This window comes from Podarcis pityusensis (genome assembly GCF_964106645.2).
Source record: "Podarcis pityusensis genome assembly, chromosome: 10".
NCBI classification, from domain to species: domain Eukaryota; kingdom Metazoa; phylum Chordata; class Lepidosauria; order Squamata; family Lacertidae; genus Podarcis; species Podarcis pityusensis.
Genome location: NC_138035.1, coordinates 26,242,925 through 26,268,138, shown reverse-complemented (window position 1 = coordinate 26,268,138; position 25,214 = coordinate 26,242,925). Strand labels below are relative to the sequence as shown.

The window sequence follows — 25,214 nt, the reverse complement described above, 5'->3', positions numbered from 1 at the left end:
TGCAACTTGACCCGCAGCGCAGAGGTTCCGCCGCAGAAGTGATCCGTCTTTGCCTCAAGCGCTGCTTGGCCAGGAGCGAGTGTGGAAACGCCAGAATTCCTCTTTACAGCTCAGCTTTCCTCAAAACCGATCCCTGAACTGAGGAAACTTCTTCCTGTCCCTCGTTTCCTAACACACAGGAAATTGTGGCACGTCGAGTACGTTCCGGTGTAAGGTAAAGGTAAATGCGGCAATCAGCATCGAAATGGATGAATATAACATAATAGCTTTTTGGTGAAATTGCTCGAATGGGAGCAATAGAAACACAAACCGCTGGTATAGATTTCCCCATTAAGGAATCTGCTAATCATCCCCGTTCATCATAATAGAGTAAAATGCAACAAATAAAACTTTCTTTTGTGATTGCACTACAGTATTAGATACTTAACGTTCATGCCACTTCTTTCCTAATTGATTATATATGTTTTGAGAGTTTTTTGATAGGCAGAAGTACAATAGGTGTATGTATAGTTGCCCATTTCTGCATCTCGGCCAGGAAGAGTTTTACCTGTGGGATTTCTGACATGCAGATGTCACAGACAGCACTGTATAGAAAGCAAGAAAAGAAAGGATTGGTATCCATAGAACAGAACCTACCTGACTTTAGAAATAAACTACTAACCCAGGAATGTTTTAAACGTAACCTGATTCAACCTAGGGACTGCCATTGTGATCATATGCCGTCACTTGGACTGATTCTGGGTGTCTCCTCCTTCCTCAAATGTTGGATCGCTACCAATGGTTGGGTTAGCAGTTTAATGCTGCTTCTAACAATATGTTGGCAACCCAACTGGCAGCTTGGACCTACTGCAACCTACTGCATATATCTAGGTGGCAGCAGTTTGTTTTCATTCTGCTGCTAAGTATTCCTGAGTCCCAACAACAATGAAGGCAACAGGTACATACTAATGGCTTGTAGTGGCCCCTTTTTGCTTATTGTTAATAGTAATTTTTAATTAAAAACAAACACTCACACTGCCATGGCTAAAGTAGTATTGCTTTTACATGAAGATGCCAGGTGTGCCCAATAGCTCATAGGGCTAGCTCACAGGGAAACAAATGCAGCTATTTAACTTGATACGCCCTGCCCACACCACAGTGAATATTGGCAAAAGGAGAGATTGTGAACTGTAATGGCAGCCTATTTCCTTCATTTGATATGCCCTGCCCACAGCTGTTCACACCATTGTGAATAGTGGCAAAAGTGGAGCACAGTGGGCGATCCATATTAGGGACATCAGAAGCTGCCATTAGTCCATCTACCATATTGTTTACACTGGAGCAGATCCCTAGGATTTCAGACAGGGGACATTCACAACCCTACCTGGAGATGCCAGGGATTGAACCTGCTATCATCTGCATGCAAATCAGATGCTCTGTTGCAGAGCTATGGCCCTCCCTGGTTCTAAATCTCCCTGGATTTTTGAATTAGTTAGCAATGGCGGCTTCTCATGGGTCTGTGCAGAGCTGAACTTCATTTAGCCATCAGTTGACCTGTTCCCAACTTCGGCTGCAGCGTCCACATTCAAAATAGCCAAGAATAAATGGTCTCTGCAGTTGCATCTTTTTTTGTTTTACTACTTTAAATGAGAGGGAATCTCCACAACATTTTAAATCACAAACAAATTTAATGAATACGAAATATTAACACACAGAAAAACCCATCTCACAAACCAGTTACATACACTATCTTGCTTTCGTTAAGCTAACAAAAGTAAACATATTTGGATTATTTCAGCAAACAACATGCAGGAGGGACAAGTTAACTGATTAATTTCAACATCCAAAAGGCTGTGAACATTAGCTAAGAAACATTCAAATATTGCTGAATGGACATACCATGCTATATAAAATGCCCCTTTAAAGTCATTTATAAAATCACAAAACAAAGCTTGCTTTCTCTTAGGCCTCTGCATGAGTGTTTTCTAATAAATATTATTGTTTCCCAGGTAAATTAGACGCTTGTGGAGGGACTGTGGCTCTATTTGACTCCTGCAGAGTGCTTAAGAAAACAGAAAAAGATATATACTACAATAAAATGATTACAATAAGGTTTCTTGTGGATGTTTATAACATAACCTAGCCATATCTAAGTCACACGTGTTAGTTTAGACTATTTAATATATTTTCCTTTCAAATTTAAGAAAGTATAGAGTTCCCTTATCAGAATTTGGGGTGCTATTGGCTTCTTGATACAAATAGTTTGTGCATCAAGTCTTATTATTTATTGTTAACATACGCTTTATATTGCAATAGCTCCCACAAAGCAGAGGTTCTCCAAGTCAGCCTAACAATTTTAAAACGTGAAAAATATATATTAAATTCCTATTCCTTGTAATTGGACATAAAATCTTAGAGCAGCCTTCCTCAGCCTCGTGCCCTGTCAGGTCAGCGGTTAAGGGAACTGGAGTCCTGCAACATCAGGAGAGCAGCAGGCTGGGGAAGGCTATCTTAGTGCAAGGCAAGTGCAGGGCAAGGAACACTCTCTTCCAAAGGCATCTTGAAAAGGATTGTGTGGTTTGAGAGAGTAGTCTGTAGAGTCACATATGGCTATCACTAGCACCACTGAATTCATTGAACTGAACAATAACTGAATACGCATTCACCATTTTGTCATTTTGCTTAATCCCACAGGGAAATCAAAACTTCTAGGAAGGAAAGAAATAATTCTGCCTCTCCCCACCCTCAGGCAGGAAGTCAGCCTTAGTCTGAGATAGCTGAGATATACTTGGTAGAGATTTTAAAAAGAAGGTTGTACATTTCCATTTTTTTTATTTAAAAAACCAAAATTGCCAATAAAACTACAATGCTTTTTATATCAAGGTCCTCTGCGATAGACACATCAAAAACATTGTATGGCAAATGGTTTTGAACCTTACTCCCAAATGAATAAAGATTCATTCTTACCAAAAACACACTTTAGGGATATAAAATATCAATTGGGAGTATTTAGAGACTCCCAATTTATATACTTAAAAAGTTTGTTATTGAAAAAGATCACAGTGAATTAGTATTATAAACTGTACTTCCTAGAAGTAATTTTGTTCAAGTCATGATTCATTTCTGGTATAAAAGGGATGATTAGATAACCAAAGTAATGAAGCTTTCCTATATTGAATAGTTTGAGATATGCAAATATATATAAATATATAGTTAGCATATAATAATGCAAGCTCTCAAGCAATCTACTACATCAAAACATTCCTATGGCTTGCTTGAAAAATGTGCACTTATTACCCTTCCATCTGCCAGCTAGACTGTGCAGGGGGTTGTTTGTTTTTTAATACCTCTAAGCAGTTTGGAACTGGGCTGCTATGAAGACTGCTCATGAAGCAGGCAGCAGTTCAGGAGCAATCAGATGAGAGCCATCCCCTTCCACCCCACCCCACAGTTGCCAGCACAGAAGCAAAGGAGGGATATGGAGGAATGAAAATAGGGTTTTGTTAACAAGCCAATTTGGAAAAAGAGCGGTGGGGTTGGGATTAAGAGCTTAATATTTTAATTCAGATCAAATCTGAACCACTAACTTCAGTTTTATTGCTCTGAAGGCATTGGAATAAGCATGTTACTAAAACATCAGCAAGCATTTCTCCAACATGTCAAAACTGTTTGCAAGAGAATACATCTACAGTAAGCAAGTGCAATAAATGTTACAATCTGCCATTATAAACAAAATTAATTATTTGAATTTTTTTTAGTAACTTTGCAGATTCAAGGGACATTTTATTTATATATAGTATCTCTGGTCTAGCCCACTTAGACACACAGATTTATCTCTCTGTAACAGTCATCGTTGCAAGCCATGCACGTTGAGAAGAATACAAATCACAATATAAATACTGTGACCAGGAAGGAACAAAAGAGACCCAAGTATTTCAGTTAGTAGAAGGTTCAGGCTCTGCTTTGCTTGCTTCACTGAAGAGCAGTTTTCGGAAAATACTTGCATAGAATGGTCCATACACCTGTTTATTCAGGTTAACAATGTTGGCATACTGTGATCCAATGGTCTCTATCTCAGTCTGAATCACAGCAAGGCCTCCTGGAATTGTGGGCGTAGACTTTTGAAAACCTGGAGAAGCAAGCAAGCTTCTCATGTACAAATGAATCCGTTTATCTAGAGAGGGGGGAAAACACATCACATAATTAGAATTTAAGAAAGTAAGAATCGGCCAGTAGTGAATCTAGCCCAGCATCCTGTCCTGAACCTGAATGCAACTGAACTTTGGCTTGTATCATTCAAGACAGACAGCATAATGTTCTAAATATGAATGAAGTAGGCCCCTTCATGTTTTAACTGCACGAAAAGCATCCATGCATACATAGAAAGAAGCAGCACAACCTCAACACAGGCTCCACCCCCAAACCCATGTGCTAAGAGTGGACAGCTGAGCAAGTGAAGCTTATGTCCCTCTATGTGGACAGACTTCCCAGGAATTGAAACCCCGTATGATCAAGTTGCTGAGGAGGTCTACATACATAGGTGTCACTATCTCAAGACACCCACATATAGTGCTGTGGACATCTCATCAACCATTTTAAGGTTGGGATTGCAACTTGTTTTGCTACAGTACAGTAGCCTTTGGAAGGTTTCTGCATTTCCTGTGAAGATAAATTTAAATCTGCGTTCCTGCACTGAAGTGTGGGTTCGCATGTTTCCAACAAGGCCTTCAAGGGGCAGAGACAGAAATCAGGAAGCCAGTCCTTATTACAGCAAGCTGTTTCCTCTGCTCTTTTGAACATACTCCTTGCGCTTCTGCCCCAGTCAGGAGGGGTGGCATTTAGGTATGGTGGGGTTTTTTTTTTAGAGGGCAGGGAGAACAAGAATGTTCAGGGTGCAGTTGCCTAGATCAGCCAAGGAGTAGTTAGGGAGATTAACCTCCTGTAGTTATTATATAACCCCTGCCTTTTTCCTCTGTAGAACCGGTAAGGTGACCAGGCAAGGCCAAAGAGTAATAGTAGCAAACCCCACCACACAGATTTCGTTACCCCTGATCTACAGTCAGAAACCCTTCAACCAAACACATAGACAGATCCCTCTGCACACACAGCTCAGCGTGTGGAAGTTCTGTTCACACATAAACAAATGTGTGTAGAGAAAGGTACAAAGTCTGTTGTCCTCCCCAATTGCAGAGATGGGGGCTTACATACACTGATTCCAGACTTCAATCTATTTGAAGTTATCTGTTATACAAAGAACTATAAACTAAGTTTGAACTGCACACAGTGGCTAAGTTCACATGTAATGCCCTAAGCCTAGACGGGATATCATAGCCAGTGTGTTCCTGCTTCAGTCCTGCCACTGCAAGCTAAGCCCTGGTTTGGCTTAGCGTGTCATCCGAAGCCAGATAAACCCACAAGGCATAAGACATAGAACAAACGTTTTGGCTACAGCTCCTGGCTTGTCAAGACAAACCATGAGTCCTGATTTGGATGATACACTAAGTCTAACCACGGTTTAGCTCACAGCACTGCAGTAGCAGCAAGACCAGAGGAGAAACAAAGCAGCCACTATCTCTCTAGGAACCTCAGCATTTGCACTAAGCCATGGCTTAGTATTACATGAGAACCAGGTCAATGAGGGCAGCCTTTTTCATGCCACAGTATTTGATAATAGTGACTGGAAATCACAATTTTATTTGAAATCACGACAATGACATATACACTTAAAACATTAAGATGCCTGTAGCCAGAGAGTTAAGTTACTAACCAATTAAGGAGTTGATAGGATTGTCTTCTTCAACGATGTTGCAGAGCTGCCCTACTAAATTTGTTTGCACTTCCTTATTTAGTGGTGGGAAGCCTCTCTCAGTCACCGACTCATTTATTTCACTACACGTACGAATACCTATTGCATTAAGAGCTTCTTTCAGATCAAAACTCCTGCAAAAAGGGGGGTGAGGAGAAAACCATGTTAATTCTATCAGATACTGCCTTTGATTCCTGCCCCCATATTGACTTTTCATATAGGTTTTCAGTAAGTTCCAACACTCAAGTCTAAATACTTACTTCTTATTCATTCCTTCAAGTAGCACAAATGAAATCCGCTTTTGTTTGTCTACAAAATCGGGAATGCCCTCAATAACTGCAGCCAACATGTTGCTTGTTATGAGAGACACACACGCTATAACCTTCAACTGATTCAGTTTCTCTGTTAACTCCTGAAGACGTCCTTCATCTGTCATTAATGTCTGGAATAAGATGTTTAGAAAAGAGTGTCAACAAAACAGTCAAATCTCCAATGAGACTGAATATCAAAGATATGTATTTTACCAGGAGTTCAATTTATTGTCAAAGGAGTTCATTTAGACCGCATTCACACCATACATTTAAGTTATCCCACTTTAAAATCAGTCATGACATTCTCCAAATAAACCTGGGATCTGAAATTTTTACAGGTTCTGAGAATTGATAGGAGATCCCTATCCCCCTTCCCAGAGCTACAATTCCCATAGTTCCCTGGGAAGAGGGGCAGGTTGTTAAACCTCTTTGGGAATTGTAGCTCTGTGAGGGGAACAAGGGCCTCCTAACAACTCTCAGCAACCTTAACAACCTGCAGCTCCCAGAATTCTTTGAGGGATGCATAACTGAAGTGCCATCATGGTGCTTTAAATGCATTGCGTGAATGTGCCCTTTGTCAGATGGACTGATTGTTGAAAGCACACTGAATTGTAACCATCCATGTGACAACTTCCCACTTTTCTTGTGTGCATTTTGGCCTTTTTAATAGTTTATTTTGCATCTTCATTTTTCAATGTGCACATTCCAGCACGTAAGAGTTCCTTTGGCTACTTAGCCTTCCTTCCTTCCCACAAACTTGCTGCAAGGCTACTTTCTTCACATGGAGATAGGAAACTATGCTCTGGGACTGGTCATGGTGGGTGAGGAGGAAGCTCTTACATCAGGGCTGGGGATCCTGTGCCCTTCAGATGTTGTTGGACTCCCATCAGCCCCGACAAACATGGCCAATGGTCAGGGATGATGGGAGTTGTAGTCCCCCAACACCTGCAGGGCCCACTAGTTTCCTATCCCTGTCTTAGTGAGCAAGAGTCACATGTTACCTCAGGAACAGGCTTTTTCTGGTAATCCCACTGCAAGAGTTTCAAGTAGCTGTTTGTTAGCACCGAAGTAGGACTCAGATTTGTTTTGGACATCCCATTAGCACCAGCACGTGAAGATGTTTCACAGGAAAGAGAAGACAATTCATCTTGTATAGATTCCCTTATCCATTCTGTGGTCAAGTCCAGGGCACCTAAACATTACAAGACAGAAACAGAAACTGTTTTATTATTGCACACCTGGGGGAGGCACACTCTGTGGAGGAAGGCAAACCCCAAGGCCCTGCTCGCAAAAAGGAGGTAGAAGTAGAGAACTGCAGAAAGGCACAGAACAGCTACAGTGCTCTTTGATGGAGATCACATCATAGCAGACCAGTTGCAATTCTGCCTGCATTGTATTATAATGCCGCTGTGTGTATTGCAATGGAGGTAGCGCTCACTGAAGAAAGCTGCCTGTCTTGTGCCATAGCCACTGTCAGCACAAGTTCTGCCTGCGCAACAAGACATATAGCATCACAACAGACTGTGCCGGAGGAAGGTAGGGCCTTCTCCTGGAAGTGCAATTGCATTCACATGGCAGTTTATTCTTTTTTCATGACTTTCCCCTAACTATATTTGAGTCTCCACACGACATGTTCCTTGAATGTGCTTTAGCTCTCAACCAGAAACGAAGCAACACCCCCCAACTTCTCTGCTCCCCCCATCCCTGACAAAGCAGTGCAGCACTCACAGTGCCCCCTGATGAAAACACTGCCTGAATATAACATTTCTGAGCACAGTTCAAAGTGCTGGTGCTGACCTTTAAAGCCCTAAACGGCCTCGGCCTAGTATACCTGAAGGAGCGTCTCCACCCCCATCGTTCTACCTGGACACTGAGGTCCAGTGCCGAGGGCCTTCTGGTGGTTCCCTCACTGCAAGAGGCCAAGTTACAGGGAACCAGGCACAGGGCCTTCTCGGTAGTGGCACCCACCCTGTGGAATGCCCTCCCACCAGATGTCAAAGAGAAAAACAACTACCAGACTTTTAGAAGACATCTGAAAGCAGCCCTTAGGGAAGCTTTTAATGTTTAAAAGATTATTGTATTTTAATATTTTGTTGGAAGCTGCCCAGAGTGGCTGGGAAAACCCAGCCAGATGGGCAGGGTATAAATAATAAAATTATTATTATTACTATTACTATTATTATTATTAATTCCCGTCATCAGTTGTGTCAGTAGGTTGGAGTCCAAGGATTTGCACAAATACTATACAGTGGTGCCTCGCAAGACGAAATTAATTCGTTCTGCAAGTCTCTTCGTCTTGCGAGTTTTTCGTCTTGCGATGCACGGTTTCCCATAGGAATGCATTGAAAATCAATTAATGCGTTCCTATGGAAACCGCCTTCAGACCAGGTCCGGGGACAGTCTGTCCCCCGACCTCTTCTGAAGGCTGGGGGGGGGGGGGACAAGGGCTTTTCTTCCCACCCCCAGCATTTTAAAAAACCCGGGACAGCGGAGGACTTCTCCGCTGTCCGGGGCGATCTTAAAATGCTGGCGGGCGGCATTTTAAAATCGCCCCGGGACAGCGGAGGACTTCTCCGCTGTCCGGGGCGATTTAAAAGCCCCTGGGAAGGCAGGCAGGGGGGAACAAAGACTTTTGCCCCCCGCCGGCCTTCAGAAGGTGTTCCTGCCCTGCCGCCCGGCTTCGGAGGAGCCTTCCGAAGCCGGGCGGTGGCGGGAGGTGTTCCCGGACCTGTTTTGAAGCAAGGGGCGGAGGGGAGAAGATCGCTTCTCCGCGTTGCCGCCCCTTGCTTCAAAAGGGGTCCGGGGAGAAAGGGGAAGACGCGTGCCTTCCCCTCTGTCCCCGGACCTGTTTTAAAGCAAGGGGCAGCGGGGAGAAGATTGCTTCTCCCCGTTGCCTGCCCCGCAATCTCCGAGGGGCAGAGGGGAAGACGCGCGCCTTCCCCTCTGTCCCCTCTTTTGAAGCAAGGGACGGAGGGGAGAAGATCGCTTCTCCGCGTTGCCGCCCCTTGCTTCAAAAGGGGTCCGGGGAGAAAGGGGAAGACGCGTGCCTTCCCCTCTGTCCCCGGACCTGTTTTAAAGCAAGGGGCAGCGGGGAGAAGATTGCTTCTCCCCGTTGCCTGCCCCGCAATCTCCGAGGGGCAGAGGGGAAGACGCGCGCCTTCCCCTCTGTCCCCTCTTTTGAAGCAAGGGGCGGAGGGGAGAAGATCGCTTCTCCGCGTTGCCGCCCCTTGCTTCAAAAGAGGTCCGGGGACAGCGGGGAAGATGCCAGCATTTTAAAAAACCTCGGGACAGTGGGGGACTTCTCTGCTGTCCGAGGCGATTTTAAAATGCTGGCAGGCAGCAGCGAAGCCTTCGCTGCCGCCCGCCAGCATTTTAAAATCGCCCCGGACAGCGGAGAAGTCCTCCGCTGTCCCAGGGTTTTTAAAAAACCTCTCCGCCCCCCCGCCAGGCTTCGGAAGAGGTCCGAGGACAGTGGGGAAGACGCGCTGCGCTTCCCCGCTGTCCCGGAGATTTCCCTATGGGCTTTCGTCTTGCGAAGCAAGCCCATAGGGAAATTCGTTTTGCGAAGCGCCTCCAAAACGGAAAACCCTTTCGTCTAGCGGGTTTTCCGTCTTGCGAGGCGTTCGTCTTGCGGGGCACCACTGTATAGCTTGCAGGTCTCTCATATACTGAATAAGGAGACTTGGCTAACACTCCTGACCAAAAGCATTGTTTAAAGGTTGCTTCTCTGGTATAGCACCACGAACAGGTTTTAGAAGGTGGCTTAAAAGATCAAATTTCTTCCTGCTGGAGCTTTCAGTTCATTGAGGAGGAAGGAAAATGTAAATCTCCCCTTGGACCTCTTCTTAACTAGAGGCCCCAGGCAGCTGCCTGCATCACCAGGCCATTGGCTATATACCCGCCTATGTAAACAAAGGACATACTTGGCGTTTCTTCAAGTATATCTTGGAATTTTGCTCTTTCATAATCCACCAAGTTACGCTGAAGATGAGGTCGAAGGCTCCGAATAGTAAAATTAGCCATATCCATTGTCATGAGATCCAGAACGTGGAATATTTGCCTGTAAGAATACAACAAACAAAAATAGTTTGCAGCCATGTCATCATAGGAAACTTGATTACGTTTGTCCTTTCCCCGCCACGCAGCATATGCAGAGACACAGGCTTATCTTAATTCCCCAGTAGTCCAGTTTGCAAAGGGCAACCGCCCCACTGCTCAAGCATCACAGATAAATTGCAACACAGTCAAACTATTATTAGACACCGCCATGGCAATTCATGAACTTACTCTGTGCATTTGTAGTATCTCTGTGTTAATATAATGCACAGCTTCTACTAAATGCTCACAAGCAATGCAATTAAAATATTCCGGTTTACAACCTACTTAAAATAGTGTATTTGCAGTTAAGCCAGCAAAATCCCACTAAAATGATCCAAGTACTCCCCTTCACATCACTGCTTACCATGTTACAATGGCTTCAGCAGACATAGGAAGATAGCAAACATCTTAATACAAACTCAGACCCACTTTGAGGTACAGCAGGTGATCAGTGCTTGCAAAGCACTATGGGCAGGGCTTGGCAGGTGCCTGCAAAACCCCTTTGGCCCAGATGTATTTTTGTGTGCCCCACACAAGGAATATGTGTAGAAGCTGGATCTAGTAGAATTAATTTTGATCTTGAAGAGCACGGAGAGCTGAAGGGAGGAACAAGCATCACTCTTGCAACATCCTCCTCTACTTTTCAAAGGAGAAAAAGGCAACCACTCTCACCACCTCATGACCACATGGGTAGCAAGTGGGGCACTCGGAGGTTTTGTGAGCATCAGAGGAAGACATCCATGGGTGCCACATTGGCAAGCCCTCTGAAATGATTTCTTCATGGAAAGCACTACTAGATGGAGCAGCATGTTTGAGTAGTAAAACTACAAATGTTAGAATCAATACAAACAAGCAGCATGAAGGAAAATAAAATGCAACAAGGTTGCTGGCCAAGGTGCACCTTCTTGGCAGCCCTTAATTTGGGTTTCCCGCTGTTTTTGGACTACAACTCCCAGCATCCCTAGCTCGCAGGACCAGTGGTCAGTGATGATGGGAAATGTAGTCCAAAAACAGCTGGAGACCCAAGTTTGGGAAACTCTGGATCCCACTCCAGATCACTATATTTGAAAAATCCAAGTTTTTCGCCAATTCTTTGAACAATGCTAAAAGAACAATGATAAAGAACAAAGCGAAAAAGGAAAACCGCACACCAACCTGAACAATACGACAATGTTCCCAGTAGCTTTTAACTGGTTGACATCATGATCCCTTATTGGAGCACACAGCTTCCCCATGGTGCTAATGACATAGTTTGCGAGACCCTGGATGTCAACTGCATTGTGCTTGGCCTGCTGCCTTATGAGGTCGGCATCGAGAACTTCACAGATTTGGCTTCGCATCCTGTTAGCCCCAGGGTTCAGGAAAGAAAGAAGAATCTGAAATATTTAAACACACACACACACACGAATCAAGTAAGGTGCAGCAGCTGTAGTTAAACTGGCTCACCGCAGTAATGCAGGTCTTAGGATTAGAACAGAAGTGTTGCTGTACTGATAAAATTATATAACTGGACCTAAGCTGACAAAAGAAAAAGAGAAAAAAAGAAACCCAAGGTTAACTCACCTCTTTAATTTCTTCAAACAGCTTGATGGCATGTTCATATTCGGGAGGATCTTCATTCAAGTCTTCCTCCAAACGATCCCAGAATGCTTGGTGCACAATTTGCTTTACCCTTCTAGTCAAGCTGTGGCAGGCAGGAAAATAATGTAAATAGTTAACAGAGTTAACATTTGCACTGAAATGAATGGTGCTGAATAAAACACACATTGTATCAGTCTATATAGGTGTTTTGTTTTTTCTGTGGTTGATACAACCATGAGAGTCAAAACAACAGCAATAAGCAATCAATTTTTAAATAATGTAATTACATAAAATTCCACCACAGCAGATACAGAGACAAATAAGTGTTTTTTGTTAGCAACTGAGCTGCAGCAGGATGGAAACAGCGCTGCAGGTGACAAGCACAGGCTGGAATGAAAACTGATGCCTCCTCACATCCCTATGGGAGAGGCATTTGGGTTGATGCCAAGGAGTGTTGTGCCAGATTATATAATTTGAAGTTGTGGGAGTGGTCCCACCAGAACAACTGCAGCTAGAACAGAAAACTAGGAAAAAATTGTTCCTGTATCTACCAAAGAGAAAGACTCGGATATGCAATACTGGAAAGTTTCTTATCATATTTAGGTTTTCTTCTTAATTAAACGTGGATATAAACCTCTCCCTCAATCCTGTTTCCATTCCCATAGGAAAATCAGAATGTCTGGAGTCACTTGGTGGATTTAAATTTTTTTTAGGTGCCAAGCAGCAGTGATTCATACATTTTATGTTTAAGAGCCCCTAGTGTCTTTTCTTGCTTTAAAACTGAATTTATTGTTTTACTGCATTTTGCCCTTATTAAAATCTACCTGTTGTGTTGGCCAGACTGAAACATCTCAGTATACCTGTCCAACCCTAAATGGTAAAAAAAACTTGGTTGGGGCCCTAAAGTCCCTTCTGTGAAATTACTAAACCCCTCTTGCTTACCTGTTGGGTGGGTGTTCAGTGCGCTCCAAATGAAAGCTTTCGTTTACGGCAATTTCGTGAGCCAGAGTCAAGTTTGACAAGTTTCTTGCTGCTGCCATCATTTCATCAAATGTAACCACTTTGGGAGGGCTTGTAGCTGGGACAAAGGAAGGGAAAACATGTTTAGCGTGAAAGCTTAACATGCAAACACTTCAGAGCTTTAGTATTTCTGAATGGGTCCTTTGTAAGTGGAGATGATAAAGGGTGAACCCAATAATATACATAAACACAATTTAAATAAACATTCAGCCCTTTTTCCATAATGGTAGTTAACTGCTTGGAGCAAAGGTGGAGAATTTTGTAGAGTCTTAGAATTGGAGAGTAGAGAGGGACCCCGAGGGTCATTTAGTCCAATCCAATGCAGGAATTTCAACTAAAACATACATCTAGATTTGTGGCCCTCTAGGTGTTGCAGGAGAAGGGGCGCGGGTGGCGCTGTGGGTTAAACTACAGAGCCTAGGACATGCTGATCAGAAGGTGGGCGGTTTGAATCCCCGCAATGGGGTGAGCTCCCTTTGCTCGGTCCCAGCTTCTGCCAACCTAGCAGTTCGAAAGCACGTCAAAGTGCAAGTAGATAAATAGGTAACGCTTCAGTGGGAAGGTAAACGGCGTTTCCGTGCACTGCTCTGGTTCACCAGAAGCAGCTTAGTCATGCTGGCCACATGTACGCCGGCTCCCTTGGCCAATAAAGCGAGATGAGCGCCCCAACCCCAGAGTTGGCCACAACTGGACCTAATGGTCAGGGGACCCTTTACCTTTATCTTAGATGTTGCAGGACTACAACATCCATCCCTGTTGACCATTGGCCACACTAGCTGGACCTGATGGGAGTTAAGAACCTACGAAAAGTCCCGCTGGATCAGGCCAGTGGCCCATTTAGTCCAGCATCCTGTTATTACAGCCAACTAACCGTCTATGGGAAACCTGCAAGCAGCTACCGAGAGGAATAGCATTCTCCCCACTTGTGATTTCCCACTGCCTCTAACAAAGATCAAAGAATATGGACTTCATGGAAGATAAAGGCTAGCAACACCCAGACAGCCACTGCTTCCCCACACTGGCCTACAGCTTGGATATTTCTTGTACAATGAAGCCAGCAGATGAAACCCTTGAAACTGGGGGGGGCGGGCGGGGTGGGGAAACCAAATATGAACATCAATTTTGCACACAAGGTAGTGGTTCTCAAATTCCTGCCATATGCACCAGTAGCTCATGCTAGCTTACAAGCTGGAGAGCTGGGCTTGCTTGAAGAGTCACTGGTGAAACTCTGCCTTGAATATTCGGAGTCGCTGGAAGAAGAAGCTGTGCTTTCGGAGAACCGGGAAGAATCGCAGTCACCGTTCTGCTCATCGTTGAGAGGCATTTTGGGATCCCTTTTGTCAATACAGTACACAGAACCTGGGGTGAGCAAGCATACTGAAGTCATCTAGACCTGTTTAGGTGAACTTTTTTTTTTTTTTACAAAACGCACTTCAGTTTTTTTAATTACTATTATTAGAAAGTGGAATCCAGGTTGGTGCTCTTGCACCACTCACAGAAGTGCTTTTGATCCAATGGACAAAGCCATTACCCAAAGGAGAGGCATGAGGATTTTGCCAATATGTGCTTTCCATTCCAAGGCCATGCATGCCATCTTTCACCCTGTTTGTAGGGAGTCCCCCAAACCTCTGAAGTCAATCTTCTTTTTAAAAAAGTATTGCGGCTGAAGAGGAAGGAGGAATCTGCCACAAATAAAACCCCTTTCCCCACTTTTCCATTAGCAGAGGGCATTCGCTGGATCTAAAGTCCTTCCACAAGCACCAGGGCCGCAAGCGGATGGTGCCCTAAGTCACTACGCACAGATGTCATTTCACAAAACAAGCAATGCTTGCCTGTTGAAACAGAATTTAGTTTAGTTTTGGTATGAAGCTGAATCAAGCCATACTAAGCCTGTTTGGCCTTTGGTTTTCATAACAAGCATATACAGTATAGAGCTTGGATGTTTTAGAAAAAGCTCTTAAGCAAAAGCACACAAAACCGCTGTCTCCATGGGGCAAGGTCATCGCTCACCATGCATTCAAAGCTTTTTCTCCCCACCAATATATTTTGTTTGATAAGAAGCAATTAGTCCTTTGGAATGGCAGAGGGGGGACTTTAAATGAGGACTTTGAAGGTGTGTGTGAGGGGAATTCTTTGTCACGGAGTAAAACATCAGACTAACCTACTTAGGCCAGCAGCTCACAGAATGTGACTTTCACAATTGTGCGGAGATAGATGCAGTTCTCCTGCAAAACAAAAAAACAGAACCGCCCCTGGAAGTTACCAGATTAAATACTGAACATTTATGTAACGCAAGGATGCAAAGGTCTATACATTATTGTTGCAATTCTTGTAACGAAACTGTTAAGTAGCACATTATTTTCCATCTATTTTGCAGACGGGAGAGGCAGGGCTAAGCCAAACACAATGGCTTGCCAAAGTTAGGGTTGGGCATTGGACTGCTTGTGTATTGTGAAATAATTGTCGCACTTGAAAGAGAGTTAACTCAAATTCAACCCTTCCCAGGAATTTAACAGACAAGAGCATCATCGGGGAAGGGCTGTGGCAAAGGGGCACCTCCCTGGCATGCAGAGGGTCCCAGTTTCATCCCTTGGCACCTCCAGGTAGGACTACGAAAGACCCCTACCTGAAATCCTGGAGATTTATATGGTAGTAATGCTGCTGCTGCAACCCACCTTAGATCAGGCTACAACCTAACAGCAAGTCCTAACCCACCATTGGAAGACCAATGGTGAAGAAGTGCTGCACGGGCCAATGGCCTGACTCCGTATAAGTCAGCTTCCTAGGTTCAGGAACCCACTAATGCTGCAATCCGATGCTCAGATCATATGCAGAGGGTAGTCTGGGGATGGGGAAACTGTGGCCCTCCAAGCGTTGTCCCAGCCGGCATAGCCAATGGCGAGGAATCATGGGCGTTCTAGTCCAATGAAATATGGAAGCCACAGCTTATGCGTCCATGGCTCCTCCAGCAACCATGGCTAGCTGGTCATAGGTTACTGACTGGGACCAGAAGGCCTGAATAGATTACATTGACTCCAGCCTGACTGCACTGGTTACCAATTTGTTTCTAGGCTCAATTCAAAGTGTTGGCTTTGACCTTTAAATCCCTATAGCAGGGTTTCCCAAATGTGGGTCTCCAGCTGTTTTTGGACTACAGTTCTCATCATCCCTGACCACTGATCCTGCTAACCAGGGATGATGGGAATTGTAGTCCAACAATAGCTGGAGACTCACGTTTGGGAAGTTATAGGGCTGAAGACCACAATACCTCAAGGACTGCTTCTTTCCATATGAACCAACCCAAACCCTGCAGTCTTCAACAGAAGCCCTTCTCTGTGTTCTTCGCCCAAAGGAGGTGTGAATGGTGGCCACATGAGAATGGACCTTTCATGGTTGACTCCATTTATGGAATGTTCTTCTCAGGGAGACATGTCTGACACCATCCCTGCCAGTCTTTAGGCACCGGGCCAAGTCCTTTTTGTTTACTCAGGCCTTTGGCTAATTAATGTGGCCTCCTACAGTGGTTTTCCTATGTTGTGTTGTGGGTTAGAAACTCAGATATATAAGCTAGGTGCCAAATGGCCCCTTAAACTGAAACGGTCACTGAAACGGTATGCCTAGTTGCCATTTTTGGGCCAGACGGCTCAAAAGTCATATTTTTCAATACAACCTTTTGGTTCCTGAAATTCATTCTGATTGTGCAGATAAAATATCATTAATATAATTCTACAGGATGTGTTGCTAGTGTGTGAAAATAGTCAAGATCCAAGGATCTCCAGGAATGCACCTCCAGATGACGGAGATGTCAGGCGCCATTTTGGTACCCGGGCATCTTCACTAGGTCACAGGTGGCTGGTAGCCAGGTGCAAAATGTGCCTGGTGAATTTCAAACACTGGTGGGTAGGACTTGCCCTTATGAAACACGTTACTGAATGAGCCTTTTGCATTGTTTCCTGACATTGCTTTTATGTCTTGCATTCTATCCTGTCAAGTTACCTTGAGGCTTTTTGTTGTTTAAAATGACTGAGAGATGTTTCTGTTCCTTTTTCTCTTTGCAGATGTTGGCACTCAGAGCAGGTGGCTAGTAGGAGAGGCTTTGTCTCCCCCCCCCCCACTGCTGTGCTGAAAGCAAATAGCTCTCACTCCTACTCTGGCTAGCAAATGACAACACAATGCATTTTTTGTTTTTTAGCTGCCACCTACACAGCAATGTTATCAGCTTCGTGAAATATTTGACAATGTTTAACCACAATCAAATAATAAGCAGTCAAAAGACCAGTCAATTAATTGATAGGCCACTCAAAGACCACCTAACTAAAGGCTCATTCGCACTATACATTTAAAGCACTGCACATTTCAGCAGCCATGGCTTCCCCAAAGAATACTGGGAACTGTAGTTTGTTGAGGGTGCTGAGGATTGCTAGAAGATCCCTGTTCTCCACACAGAGCTGCAATTCCCAGAGCGGTTTAACAAGCAAACCCTCTTTCCAGGGAACCATAGCTCTGGGAGGCGAATAGGGGTCTCCTAACAATTCTGCAACATACTGCAACTCCTATAATTCTTATGGGGGGCATGACTGTGTAAAATGGTATCATAGTACTTTAAATATATGTTGTGAATGTGGCCTAAGTTCAAAATAAGGACAGATTTGAACAAGCCACTATCCAGCATAGCTGCTCACTTGGCCCCTGCTCTCATTTTTGGGGAGCCAGTGATGGAAAGAGCACCTCCAAACACTTCACACAGATAGTAGAGAGAAGCTTCTGCATCTCAGAATATAATGTGGTGAAATCACTTCCTGTGCTAAGGAACAGCAATCATTTTCAATGTGGCTCATGTAGCTCAACAACGAAAAAGATTTCCAGGCATGCACCTGAGTCAACACGTGTAAAGCAGGAAGCAAATATGTCATCATCCCATTAAAAGCAACCAAATGGAATTTAGATTTTCACATGGTGCAAATGACTCAAGCTATTTCATAGCTAATCAGCCAGCAGACATATACTTGCATGAAGTGCCAGAGTTAGGTGTCTTGTTTACAGTCAATAAATCTGCCAGGTGTCCCTTACTTTTAAGGAACATCCCATATTCTGAAACAAAAATCATCACAAGAATGCACAGAATGTAGCTTTCCTTTAAGATATATGTGGCAATATGCAGAGCAGAAAGCCACAACTCAGGTGTCCTGTGTTTTCATACATCTACCCTAGAGCACACAAAATCCTTTTTTTTTCAAAAGCTACAAATCACTGTACAGAAAAACAGAAAGAACGCATCTTAGTCTCAGGCTCATGGGTTTGAGCCCCACATTGGGCAAAAGATGCCTGCACTACAGGGGGTTGACTAGATGACCCTCATGGTCTCTTCCAACTCCAATTTGATAAATAAACAAATGATCTTTAAATAAATAAATCACTTCCTGTGAAACATCTCAAAGCAATTTAACACCTACGATTAAAAACATACATATGAAGCAATTTCATATATAAAAACAATTTATTATTGACAAAGCACTCTTTGGATTCCCATAGGCATCACTTTAGATTTGAGTAAGATTTTTTTAAAGAGATCTATCAGAACAATCTGTACAGCATCTTGAACACCAGATACTAGCTGACTGCTAAGGCTAGCACCGGCCAGAAAACTGTAGTGGGCAAACTTGCAATCTGTGCAAATTTGACACAGGGATATATCAGGGACCTAGAGAGGGACTAAAAATAGAGTCAAGACTCATGGCCAAAATAAAAGAAAGGAGAGGCATATGATCAAGAGCTCTAAGAGTTTCATTCATTCATCCTAATAGACACATACTGGATATGGTTTAGCTTCCGCTAAAGAAAAAAAATAAGATATACTGGATAAGCTCTTAACCTAAATACAGCCTCACTAGCCCATCATCACGTTCTTCCTTTCAAATGGACAGTGAAATGGCAATCAGCACTCATGTTTCTCCAATATATTTATTTAATATCGTTTCAGGCCATCTCTTAGGAGCAAAGTCCTCATATGGCAGCTTCCATGAAAAACAACAATATACTTAAATCGAACATAGAGGTATCAAAAATATGAAACAACTGCTGGAAGAATAAAACCAGTCAAAACATTTCAACATCAGTTCACACCAAAAGAACCAGCTTAGAGTTTGAGGGGGGAAGCAACCTGAAATACGTCATTACAGGCTCACAGGCCTGTGGTGAAGAGGCCACATGTCCCCCAGCTGTGGTTCCACTGCTGAAAAGGCCCCATCCTTTATGCTTACTTCAATAGCTGTTGTATGTGAAGGGCCTCCAAAGGCGATCTTCAGGCAAGGGTTCATACATGTGAAGGTGCTTCTTTAGGTAATCTGGTCCCAGACTACATAAGTAAATAGCACCACCATAAACTGTGCCCAGAAATGTACCGGCAACTGGTGCAACTTGTACAATATTGGTGCTACGTACTCCAACCACTTTGCCATCACCAACATCTGTTTGGAGGCAGATGTTTTACACCAGTTGAAATATCTGGACCATGCTAATCAAGCCTGGTTGACACTTAAAAAAAATAAGCCACTTTTAATGTAGAAAGAAAAATTTAACAAACCATAGTACAGTTGTACCTCGGCTCCCGAACACCTTGGGAGTCAAACGTTCCAGCTCCCGAGCAATCGAAAACCGGAAGTGATTGTTCCAGTTTTCAAATGTTCTTTTGGAAGCTGAACATCCAGCGGGGCTTCCACGGCTTCCAATTGGCTGCAGGAGCTTCCTGCAGCCAAGCAGAAGCTGCGCTTTGAAAGTCGAACATTTTGGAAGTCGAACAGAAATCCAGAACGGATTCTGTTTGACTTCCGAGGTACAACTGTAAGGTTATAATGTTTATCTACGGCGTGCGTCTGCAGTAGAAGATGTACTTGGGCTAGCTTGCCCATTCTACCTGCTCAAGAGTTGTTCCGCAAACAGAATCCGATGCAGTTCATTGGAGGCAATGTTTTCGACACTTGGTGCATTTGAGAACATTAACCAGATGCCCAGCAGGTCTACAGACGGAGACAAAGAAAATAAGAGATTTATGATCAGTGCCTGCAATTGAATTGTGTGATGCACCATCTGAGCAGGAGCTGCCTTGTCTTCATGGGAAGATAAGGAGACCGATTCTGTGATCATTAAGCCCGAACATTGAGATTTCCATGAACAAATTCAGTTTTGGATACCTCTGTATGCTATTCATCCATCTATTCCTATAGCAGCCTGTGCCTCTAGCGAGTTCCAAGCAGTTACTTTGGGTGCACTGGGAAGGAGCAGAAGGTTGGTAGCTAATGCTCTGCATAACTCTCATTGGTCCATTATAGTTCAGTACACCGACTTGCAGTGGCTCTCCCAGGTCTTAGTCAGGAGCCTCTCTAGAGATTCTGGGGATCAAATCTGGGACCTTCTGCAGTCAAAGCAGGTGCTGTACTTTTGAGCTGTGGTTCTTCCCATGACCTGCCAATTCTCCATGGTACTTAATGACCAGATCAGATGTCTTACTCCTTTGCTGATTTTTGGCTGCCTCTTGGCCCTCCCCATGGGGATTCTCCCAGTCCTCATCTTTCTCCTCTTGGGACCTGTGCCTCTAGTGTGACCTGGTTATTAACAGCTCATCATGGGCATTAGGGTAAATGGACTGCCAGTCAAATCGACTCTTCCCTCTCTTCAATCAATAACTTCGTTAACAATCAGCGCTCCATGCTTTCATGTTTGGTGCAGACAAAAACCAATCAATTTCAAGCAGAACCCACCCACAGAGCTACTGCAGTGTGGCCTCCATTCATTTCCATCGGGCCTCTGTGCAAAGGCTATGAAGGACCCAACAGAAAGGTCTGCTCCAAGTACATATAAACCAAATGAGCCTTGTCTGGAAAGTGGGGCAGATCATCTCGAGGGGATACAGACTAGGGGGAAGTAAGCAGTAGGCATGGAAGGGTTCTGCAGTTCTCACCTGTACACTGTTTTTACTCTTTATATCATACCCCACCACAACACACACACACACACTTGTGATACATACTTTAAATTGACCCACATTTAAAGTGATTGCCATGCCACCATCACACCTAATCTGGCCCTCCAGTGAATGGAAATTGGACAGCAGCCCTTGGCACCTTAATCCCATATTGCAATAATTCCACAGCTACTGATAATTAAGTGCAATTTTCACTTCAAACGTCTACTACTCAATTTGGTGATCTACATTCGTGTAAATATCAGAAAGGGTCTTTCTAAAAATGGGACACACTAATGGTTGGTGGCACTCGGGAGACTTCATTTGACAAACAAATTAGCCTCCTTGGAAAAGACTGTACAGGCAAAAAGGCTTATTCTACACTGAATAATATTACAAGGTTTTTTAGACAGGTGATTCTGGTATATTTTTTAACCTATATTCTTTGTTCTTCTGTCCAGTTAATGCAGTTTACTAAGCTTAAGTTCTTACTGGGGTTTTCCTTGGTTTTTCTTACTGCTGCAACAGACAAGGTGTGGGTAATCAGTAACTGGATCGCCTGACACTCCCCCCCCCCCCCCCAAGAAAGCAGTGTCTATTTTGAACTGAGCAGTACATGAGGAGTGGAGGCTTAACCCTTCCTTCCCTGTCCCATAGTACTGTTTTCTACATCTAAATTGTTTATCCAACACTGCCTTGGGGGCCCCAGTAGAAAAAATACAAACATGTTATTTTCAACAAAATAGCTGTAATTCTCTGCAAATGTAAGAGTAGAAAAACCTCACGCAAGAAAAATCTGTAAATGCAATGTTGCAACATTTGTTGAAGATTTTCGGTTTGGAATGTCTCTCTCCTGGTGTTAGCAACTTGCAAAACATGCTTACATGGGAGTAAAGTCCATTGAACCCAGTGGGATTTGCTTCCGAGCAAAAATAAAAATGCAGATGATCTTGTTGGCTGTCATCAGTAAGGGACCAGCAGCAAAATGTTGCTCTTGGTCTCCCCTCCTGAGAAGAACCCTCAGAATTCCAACCAGCCAGCCTTTCCCTTACAGCTATGCATTCCACTCTCCATGCCGTCCATGGTCTTCTATTTAATATTTCCAAATTATACTCACCACTGTCAAGTTACTGAGGATGCTCCATCTTCATTGGGCTGTTTTGGCAGTTTCTCTCCCCACCCCAGTATAAAGTTGTTTTGTACTTCTTCAGGGGTCTCCTGAAGGGTTGTAGTGCTGTGATAGGTTCAATCTCTGGCTAGGGTTGGGAAAGACCCCTGCCAAAACTGGGGGAGAGATTCTGTGAGCTGATGTAGACAATACTGAGCTAGATGGACCATCCAGGTGGTTTGACTTAGTATGAGGAAGTCTATTACTTTCATTCTCCTCTGTGGTTTTGCTTCATTGCTGTTACCAGTTACCACTTGAGTTCACTATTAGATGGAAGAGATATTTGACTTGCTTTTTGATCTTTTTAACCCATATATGTTTCCCCAGATAACCAGGCCTGCCTCATCCCATCTCCTGCCATTCCTACTAGCCTTGTGACCCAGTAAGCATAGTTTGGGTTTGTCAGATTGGCTAATTCAGCTTAGATCCACTAATAGCACATCCCGTCATCCCATTGCTCTTTGCTGAGCTAATCACAAATCTGTTTAAGAGACCTTTGAGTGTTCTGCCGTGGAGGACATACCGCAAAGGGCTTTTTTGCCTATATCACTTTATTTTACCCATATACAGTACAGAGAAATAAAGAACATTTTTATTTCTCCAACACTAAGATTGGAGACAGTAATGACTTTTAAATGCCTCTTAACCCAAGCTTCCTAGACTCTGACAAAAAATTCTTTCTTTCTTGTACAGTATTCAGCTTTATTTGTGACATACAGGCATATATTGTTTTTATCTTCTTTTTAAGAATTCGCACTGAATGTTATTGTGCTTTTATTACTTTTATGTAAACTGCTTAGCCATTTTTATTCTATCATCATGGCAGTCACAAACTAACACTGTTGTTCATTCTAGTGTTATTAAACAGAACACAGTAATCCTGATCTGGAAATTATGTATTTTATATTGTAATTTTATGTTGTGAACCGCCCTGAGGTCTACAGGTAAAGGGCAGTATACAAATGTTAACAACACCACCACATTTCTGGGGCAGGGTGGTGATGGTGTACCCTGGGTCTAACCACTCATCTGGGGTAGTTACCCGCACTCCCAATTCAGGATCTTCACTCCTCCTATCAGTCCAGCCTATGTCAACCCGATTCTTAATCTTTTGACATCCTCATGAATGCTGAGGCGCAGGAAAGTTTGTAGACGCCTGCAAATGCAGGACGTAAAAAGAAAAGAGGCCATACGCTGAACTCGGCCATCCGAGCGGAGGCTTAGTTCAGAATAAACACGCACAGGATCAGACTGCACAATTTGGCAGCCTTCTCCTGCCTTGCTCCCCGAAATCGCCAGCGCTCAGCCGTCGAGCAAGATTTGCGCGAGCAACAGCGGCTCTCGCTGGCCCCATTTAGGCGAGCTGCCCGAAGCTCCTCCTCTTCCTCCATCTGTTTCAGTTATTCCCTCCCCACAGATGTATTTTTGGCAGTTACTCGGAGGTACGAGTGCTTTGGCATTGACCGACCAAAACAAAAGCAGCGTTTCCAAGGAAAGCATTTAAACACGCAGACACACACACACAGCCTGCAATCTACCCCCTTCGCCGTTGCCTCTTCTGCTAACATCTGTTTTGTTTTCTTTGTTAAGCACACAATCCTTTCTTAAAACAAAAACAAAATGCATCTGCCGGTTCCTTAATTATACACCCCAGGAAAATCGGGGGGAAGGGAGAGACGAGAGGAGAAACTTTAGGGGCCTATTTTTATTTTGTTTAAGACACGCAACCACAACAAGGCTTGCAAACCAGGAGCGCTCCCCGCCGCCGGTTCTGCAAGAGGACAGCGGGGTTGTTTACCACCACCGCTCGGAGCAAAGCCTACTGCCCTAACCGCCATTACTCAGGTGTAAGCGCACTGAATAACAGGACGGCTCACTTGCAAAAGGACGGTCATAGGATCGAGCGGCAGCGCTTGTTTTAATCTTGAAACAGAGAAAATAAGTCACCTTGAACTCCCCCCCTCCCAGCCGCGCTGAATCCAGCTCTGGAATATCCCTCTGCAAGCCAAGATTCCATCACACTGGGAACTGAAGTGCGGGGGGGGGGGGAGAGATAGAGAATGCGGAGCTGAACCGGATTATAGATAAATTCCCCCGGGGAGGCGAGAAAAGAGGCGAAAGAGATGGAAGGGACCTGCTTTCTTCCCGCCTCCCCCCCCAAAAAAACCCCGCCCGATGCACTCACCCCAAGAGAGCCTCAGGCAGGGTCAGCCTTAACCCCCCTTTGCTCCTGCTGCTACTCAGCCGTTCTCACCGGGGCTTTAACTCCCTCCCCCCGCTTCACTTAGTTATACATAGTCCTCGGGTGTCTATTAGCAAGCTGCCTGGACGCTTCCACTTCCCTGGGGAGAGGGGGGGGGAGGAAAGAGATTTAATCCCGTATGCGGCAAAGCTCTGTCGGCACGGAAGAGAGACAAGCGGGGAAACAATGGATTTCAGGCTATTATCAAGCAAGGTGCATAACTTAAATCGTGGGGAACGAGGAAAGTGGGTCCAAAAAGCAGGGCTCTTTCTCCACCCCCGTAGGGTGAAATGCTGCTTTCCCGGCAGAGGGGAGGGGACTGAGCGGTGTTTACGGAAGGAGAGCCGTGTCCTCAGTTCTCCCTTGGCTGCTGGGATGGTGGGTTTCCTACTAGTCCGCCCGCCTCCCGCCGCGGGTCTTGGGCTGCTGCCAGCATTGTGGCCAGCGCAGACCTCTCTCCTCTTCGCCATCCCGCGCTCCGTCCGGGCATCGCGAGCCCTTGCTGCTTCCAAGCCGGCGCCAAGCAAGGAGCCGCTGCCTATGTGGATGCTCACTTAATATTGCTTTTATCTCCACTCAGCCTTCGCCAAGCTGGTGCCCGCCAAACGTTTTGGACCATAACTCCCGTCAGCCCCAGCCAGGGCAGCTTAGTGACGCGGGAGCCGCGGAGGGCGCCAGTTTGGCAAAGGCTTTCGGATTCTCTGCATAAAATAACCGTGAGCTGGTTTGGAGTTATTTAAATAAAAACATGTTTTTCGACCGGGGATCAGGGCCGGTCCACTCATGAGACAAGGTTGAGGTGACTGCCTCTGGCGGCAGGATCCACAGGGGCAGCAGATCCCGATACAGCAGACTCTGATGTAGCTCTTATCACACCTTCTTCCTTGGCCAGGGGCACCATTTTGTGGTTCACCTAAATGACTTGGGCCGGCCCTATTGGGGATGGACACCAGCTGGATGGGAAAAGAAGAATTTGACATAGATCTAACCCCCCCAATCTTATTTCTGTATTCTGCCTTTATTTGATCCTGCAGGACAAGGCAGTGTGC

At 44.5% G+C, this 25,214-nt stretch overlaps 1 protein-coding gene and 1 long non-coding RNA gene across 6 annotated transcripts; one reads left to right on the top strand and one right to left on the bottom strand.

The window, feature by feature from the left end:
* Positions 1 to 81: 81 nt before the first annotated feature.
* Positions 82 to 11,973, top strand: LOC308457720. Its single transcript, XR_013977077.1, has 2 exons — positions 82 to 214; positions 11,779 to 11,973. It is a non-coding gene; the product is annotated as an uncharacterized lncRNA (long non-coding RNA).
* On the bottom strand, positions 1,648 to 24,253 carry TCP11L2 (t-complex 11 like 2). Of its 5 annotated transcripts, none has more exons than XM_080971741.1 (12): positions 24,109 to 24,253; positions 19,709 to 19,811; positions 14,957 to 15,020; positions 13,981 to 14,154; positions 12,718 to 12,853; positions 11,758 to 11,878; positions 11,350 to 11,570; positions 10,020 to 10,156; positions 7,098 to 7,288; positions 6,046 to 6,227; positions 5,747 to 5,919; positions 1,648 to 4,153 (listed from the first exon to the last, which is right to left on the bottom strand). In XM_080971741.1, exons 4-12 carry the CDS (start codon positions 14,117 to 14,119, stop codon positions 3,915 to 3,917), a joined length of 1,539 nt encoding a protein of 512 aa, XP_080827867.1. In that variant the 5' UTR covers positions 14,120 to 14,154; positions 14,957 to 15,020; positions 19,709 to 19,811; positions 24,109 to 24,253; the 3' UTR covers positions 1,648 to 3,914. The 5 variants fall into 5 exon arrangements, with proteins under 5 accessions (XP_080827867.1, XP_080827869.1, XP_080827868.1 ...); XM_080971743.1 differs by having other exon boundaries at positions 14,961 to 15,020; XM_080971742.1 differs by lacking the exon at positions 24,109 to 24,253 and adding an exon at positions 21,873 to 22,125.
* Between the last annotated feature and the right edge of the window lie 961 nt (positions 24,254 to 25,214).